Source organism: Caretta caretta, chromosome 17 (genome assembly GCF_965140235.1).
Source record: "Caretta caretta isolate rCarCar2 chromosome 17, rCarCar1.hap1, whole genome shotgun sequence".
NCBI lineage: Eukaryota > Metazoa > Chordata > Testudines > Cheloniidae > Caretta > Caretta caretta.
In genome coordinates, this window is record NC_134222.1 from 22,912,176 (window position 1) to 22,917,866 (window position 5,691).

At 62.6% G+C, this 5,691-nt stretch overlaps 1 protein-coding gene across 1 annotated transcript; it reads left to right on the forward strand.

The window, feature by feature from the left end:
• The first annotated feature begins 2,807 nt into the window (after window positions 1-2,807).
• Window positions 2,808-5,290, forward strand: FZD9 (frizzled class receptor 9). The gene has a single exon (XM_048823664.2). It carries the CDS (start codon window positions 3,073-3,075, stop codon window positions 4,822-4,824), a length of 1,752 nt encoding a protein of 583 aa, XP_048679621.1. The 5' UTR covers window positions 2,808-3,072; the 3' UTR covers window positions 4,825-5,290.
• Window positions 5,291-5,691: the final 401 nt, after the last annotated feature.

Below are 5,691 nucleotides of genomic sequence, written 5' to 3' on the forward strand. Positions count from 1 at the left end.
CAATCCCAGCAGCCCTGTGGGGAAGTGCAGTGTGTTTCGGGAGGAACATCTGCGAGGAGGCAAATGGAGCACTTTTAACGCCAGGCTGCCTGTTAAATATTCTGTTTATTGCATGCTCTGGAGGATGAAATCCCAGCACCTCAGCATCCCTGTCTCTCTTGGCCGCGTGTGCCACTTACATAATCAACCCGCGCACTTCTAGGGCGCGTTTCATCTTCAAAGCACTTTACATTCCCTAATGAATTAAACATGTCCCCTGCCCCCACCCTGCCCTGTTTACCAGGGGACCGGGCCTGCGTTTTTAGCATGGGATTTTCCATCATCTCAGCCAGGGCCCCCTGAAAATCACTGCCAGCACCATGGCTGGGGATGGGGTCCAGAGGTGGGTCCCTTTCACTCACCAGGTGATGCCCCTCTGGGTAGCCCTCAGCTGTTACCAGGTAGAGAATTCCCTGGGATCTCCTGCCTTTTGCTCAAGTTATTGAAACATCATTAATGCCTTCAGCCAGAGGAAAGGGGATGTGTGTCTTTGTGTATACATGTGTGTCCACTTATCTGTGAGTGTGTGTGGGTCTCCATGTGAGTGTGTCTGTGAGCAAACGTGTGTGCATCTGTGTGTAGGCATGGGTCTATGTGTAGATGATGCGTGTGTCACAAGATGTATTTGTATCTCTGTGTGTAAGGGAATGGGTCCATGTGTGTCTCAGAAAGTGTGTGTTTGAATGTGCAAGGGTGCCACTCTCTGAGTGCTGGGCTGTATGAGTAAGAGTATGTGGCTCAGACTTGCGTAAGGGTGTGTGTCTGTGTATTTCTCAGGGTGTGTCTGTATGGGCGGGGGTGCCAGGAGTGGTATAAGAGGAGTGCAGGGGTGGATGTAAGGGGGGACCAGGGGCTGGGTGTAAAGGGGCTGCAGGGTGGCTTAAGGGGGGCAAGGAGCCAGGAGGGGTGTAAAAGGGGGGTGCAGGGGTGGGTGTAAGGGAGGTGCAAGTGGGTTTAAGGGGTGCAGGGAGGCAGAGGGGTGTAAGGGGGTGCAGGGGTGGTGTAAGGGGGACCAGGAGGGATAAAAGGGGGAGCAGGGGTTGGGTGTAAGGGAGGTGCAGGGGGGGTTAAGGGGGCAGGGGTGGGTGTAAGGGGGGCCAGGAGGTATAAAAGGGGGAGCAGGGGTTGGGTGTAAGGGGGGTGCAGGGAGGTTTAAGGGGGCAGCGGTGGTGTAAGGGGGACCAGGAGGGATAAAAGGGGGAGCAGGGGTTGGGTGTAAGGGAGGTGCAGGGGGGGTTAAGGGGGCAGGGGTGGGTGTAAGGGGGGCCAGGAGGTATAAAAGGGGGAGCAGGGGTTGGGTGTAAGGGGGTGCAGGGGGGTCTAAGGGGGCAGGGGTGGGTGTAAGGGGGGACCAGGAGGGATAAAAGGGGGAGCAGGGGTTGGGTGTAAGGGAGGTGCAGGGGGAGTTAAGGGGGCAGGGGTGGGTGTAAGGGGGGGCCAGGAGGGATAAAAGGGGGAGCAGGGGTTGGGTGTAAGGGAAGTGCAGGGGGGGTTAAGGGGGCAGGGGTGGTGTAAGGGGGGTGCAGGGAGGTTTAAGGGGGCAGGGGTGGGTGTAAGGGGGGTGCAGGGAGGTTTAAGGGGGCAGGGGTGGGTGGAAGGTGGGGCCAGGAGGGGTAACAGGGGGAGCAGGGGTTGGGTGTAAGGGGGTGCAGGGAGGGTTAAGGGGGCAGGGGTGGGTGTAAGGGGGTGCAGGGAGGGTTAAGGGGGCAGGGGTGGGTGTAAGGGGGTGCAGGGAGGTTAAGGGGGCAGGGGTGGGTGTAAGGGGGTGCAGGAGGGATAAAAGGGGGAGCAGGGGTTGGGTGTAACGGGGTGCAGGGAGGTTTAAGGGGGCAGGGGTGGGTGTAAGGGGGTGCAGGGAGGTTTAAGGGGGCAGGGGTGGGTGTAAGGGGGTGCAGGGAGGGTTCAGGGGGCAGGGGTGGGTGGAAGGGGGTGCAGGGGGGGTTAAGGGGGCAGGGGTGGGTGGAAGGGGGTGCAGGGAGGTTTAAGGGGGCAGGGGTGGGCGTAAGGGGGTGCAGGGGGGGTTCAGGGGGCAGGGGTGGGTGTAAGGGGGTGCAGGGGGGGTTAAGGGGGCAGGGGTGGGTGTAAGGGGGTGCAGGGAGGTTTAAGGGGGCAGGGGTGGGCGTAAGGGGGTGCAGGGGGGGTTCAGGGGGCAGGGGTGGGTGGAAGGGGGTGCAGGGAGGGTTAAGGGGGCAGGGGTGGGTGGAAGGGGGTGCAGGGGGGGTTAAGGGGGCAGGGAGGGTTAAGGGGGTGCAGGGGGGGTTCAGGGGGCAGGGGTGGGTGGAAGGCGGGGCCAGGAGGGGTAACAGGGGGAGCAGGGGTTGGGTGTAACGGGGTGCAGGGAGGGTTAAGGGGGTGCAGGGGGGGTTCAGGGGGCAGGGGTGGGTGTAAGGGGGGCCAGGAGGGGTAACAGGGGGACCAGGGGGGTGTCTCCGGCGCTGCCCCCGGCCCATCGGCGGAGCGGGCTCTCGCTCCCCGCTGCCCGCCTCCAGCCCCACCCGCGCCGGGGCCGCCGAGCTCCCCGGGCCGCAGCCCCTGCGCCTTTAACGCCGCCCCGCCCGCTGGGGGAGGTCCCGGCGGCCGGGGCCGCCCTCCCGGGGGTGTAGCCGGCTCCGGGGGCTGGCGGCGGCTCAGCGGCCGCGGAGGCAGGAGCGGCGGCGGCTCCTCGGTCCCCGAGCCGGCGCGTCCGCCTGTGCCCGGCGCATGGAGCCCCGGCGCGGCCGGGCGCCCCGTGGGGGGAGCTGCCCCTCGGCGCCGCTCTGAGCCGCCGGCTGGGGCTGGGGCTGGGGCTGGGGCCGCGGGCGGGACCCGGCTGCCTGGGCTGCGGAGGGGCGAGCGAGCCGGCCCCTGCCATGGGACTGGCTGGGGGGCGCTGCCCAGCCCGGGGCTAGGCGAGGCGAGGCGAGGCGACGCGCCTAGGGGGTTGCCCGGCTGGTGCCCTCCGTGCCTGGGGCAAGATGGGGGCGTTTGTGTAGCGCCCTGGCAGCGCCCAGCCCTGGCGGTAGCGGGGTGCCCAGGACGTGCCAGGAGCCGGCCATGGCAGCCCTGCGCCTGAAAATCACCTTGTCCTTCCTGTGCCAGCTGGTGGTGGCCAGCTCCACCCTGGAGATCGGCTCCTATGACATCGAGCGGGGGCGTGAGGCCAGATGCCAGCCCATCGAGATCCCCATGTGCCAGGGCATCGGTTACAACATGACCCGCATGCCCAACTACATGGGGCATGAGAACCAGCAGGAGGCAGCCATCAAGCTGCATGAGTTTGCCCCCCTGGTGGAGTACGGCTGCCACGGCCACCTGCGCTTCTTCCTCTGCTCCCTCTACGCCCCCATGTGCACGGACCAGGTGAGCACCAGCATCCCGGCCTGCAAGCCCATGTGTGAGCAGGCCCGGCACAAGTGCGCCCCCATCATGGAGCAGTTCAACTTTGGCTGGCCGGAGTCCCTGGACTGCAGCAAGCTGCCCACCAAGAACGACCCCAATGCCCTGTGCATGGAGGCGCCTGAGAACGCCACCCCCGGGGACGCTCCGAAGGGACAGGGCATGCTCCCGGTGGCACCGCGCCCCAGGCCCTCAGGGACCGGAGAGGGCAGGGGGCCAAACAGCTTGGGGTCCTGTGAAAACCCAGAGAAGTTCCAGTACGTGGAGAAGAGCCTCTCCTGTGCCCCCAAATGTTCCCCTGGGGTGGACGTGTACTGGTCCCGGGAGGACAAAGATTTTGCCTTCATATGGATGGCAGTATGGTCAACGCTGTGTTTCGTCTCCACAGCCTTCACGGTGCTCACCTTCCTGCTGGACCCGCACCGGTTCCAATACCCCGAGAGACCCATCATCTTCCTCTCCATGTGCTACAACGTCTACTCAGTGGCCTTCATCATTCGCTCGGTGGCTGGGGCTGAGAACATAGCCTGCGACCGTGAGAACGGGGAGCTGTACATCATCCAGGAGGGGCTAGAAAGCACTGGCTGCACCATCGTCTTCCTCATCCTCTACTACTTTGGCATGGCCAGTTCGCTCTGGTGGGTCATCCTGACCTTGACCTGGTTCCTGGCAGCTGGGAAGAAATGGGGTCACGAGGCCATTGAAGCCCACAGCAGCTACTTCCACATGGCTGCCTGGGGCATCCCAGCCATGAAGACCATCGTCATCCTCACCATGCGGAAGGTGGCGGGAGATGAGCTCACCGGGCTCTGTTATGTGGGAAGCATGGACGTTGGTGCCTTGACGGGGTTCGTGCTCATCCCACTCTCCTGCTACCTGGTTATCGGCACCTCCTTCATCCTCACGGGCTTTGTCGCCCTCTTCCACATCCGGAAGATCATGAAGACGGGAGGCACCAACACAGAGAAGTTGGAGAAGCTGATGGTGAAGATTGGGGTCTTCTCCATCCTCTACACCGTCCCAGCCACATGCGTCATCGTCTGCTACTTCTACGAGCGGCTCAATATGGATTACTGGAACCTCAGGGCATTGGAGCATGGCTGCATGGCCTTCCCTAGTAGGCGCAGCACCCACTGCTCCTTGGAAGCTTCGGTACCCACCGTGGCCGTCTTTATGCTAAAGATTTTCATGTCGCTGGTGGTGGGCATCACCAGTGGCGTGTGGGTGTGGAGCTCCAAGACGCTCCAGACCTGGCAGAGCCTGTGCAACAGAAAACTGGGCATGAGGACTAGGGAGAAGCCATGCAGCGGGGTCACTTGCAGTGGGGCACATTGCCATTACAAAGCCCCTACGGTCATGTTACACATGACCAAAACAGACCCTTACCTGGACCACCCCACTCACGTCTAGCAGGGGTCTCCCTTTGACTGCGGACGCAGCACAGAGAATCTCTCACGGGTAAGGGACTAGGAGGGAAGAGAACGGGCCTGCTGAGTGCATGTGAGGACAGGGCTGGCCAGCGGCACGGTGCTCACGCAGAGCCCAACAGAGGAGTGGGGAAAAGAGGAGGTTGAATTGTGAGGGGGTGAATGCACCCTGGCATGTGGGTATTAGAGCCGAGGGACCCGACGGGAGCTCCCTGGCAGAGGGTCTTGGCCCAGGTGCCGTGATACCTGCTAAACCGGTAGCTGCTTTTCCTTGAGTGTTTGTTTTGTTTTGTTGCTATTGCCAAACCCAGTGACTGATTTAACCCTTGGTTTTTGGCGGGGGGGTATAATCCAACCTGAGGTTATTTAATTCTGTAATTTATTTTAGAACTTTTTTTAATCATTAGCTGCAAGGAATGGAAACAATAAACCCTGATGTGTTACTTCAACCGAGCCTCGCGCTGTTTGGGGGGTGGGGGTTGAGGGCTGGGCGGGTGGCTCCCCTCCCGACCTGGGCGACACCCCCTCCCACCCGACCTGGGAACTGGGCTGGTGAAGGGGCCTGGCAGGGGGCGGGGCGCTAGAAGTGGGGCTGGTAGTTAGCAGAGGGCCTCCTGGCGCCCGCTGGCAATGGAACGGTGTGGGGGTCAGGGCGATGGGCTGGACGAGCGGCGTGGGGTGGTGAGGGGGACAGTAGTGCTGCTGAGTGGGGTGATTGTGCCCACGCACACACAGCCTGACCGTACGCTGCAGCTCCCCTTCTGTCTCACACCTGAGCCCCCCACCTTTCTGCTGATGCCCTGACCTGCAGCCCACCCCCCTCCTATTCTAGTTCTGGGCTCCCCGCACA

Bases quoted from the DNA above. Each gene is read 5' to 3' on its own strand.
- FZD9 (XM_048823664.2), top strand. From the start codon at position 3,073: ATGGCAGCCCTGCGCCTGAAAATCACCTTGTCCTTCCTGTGCCAGCTG.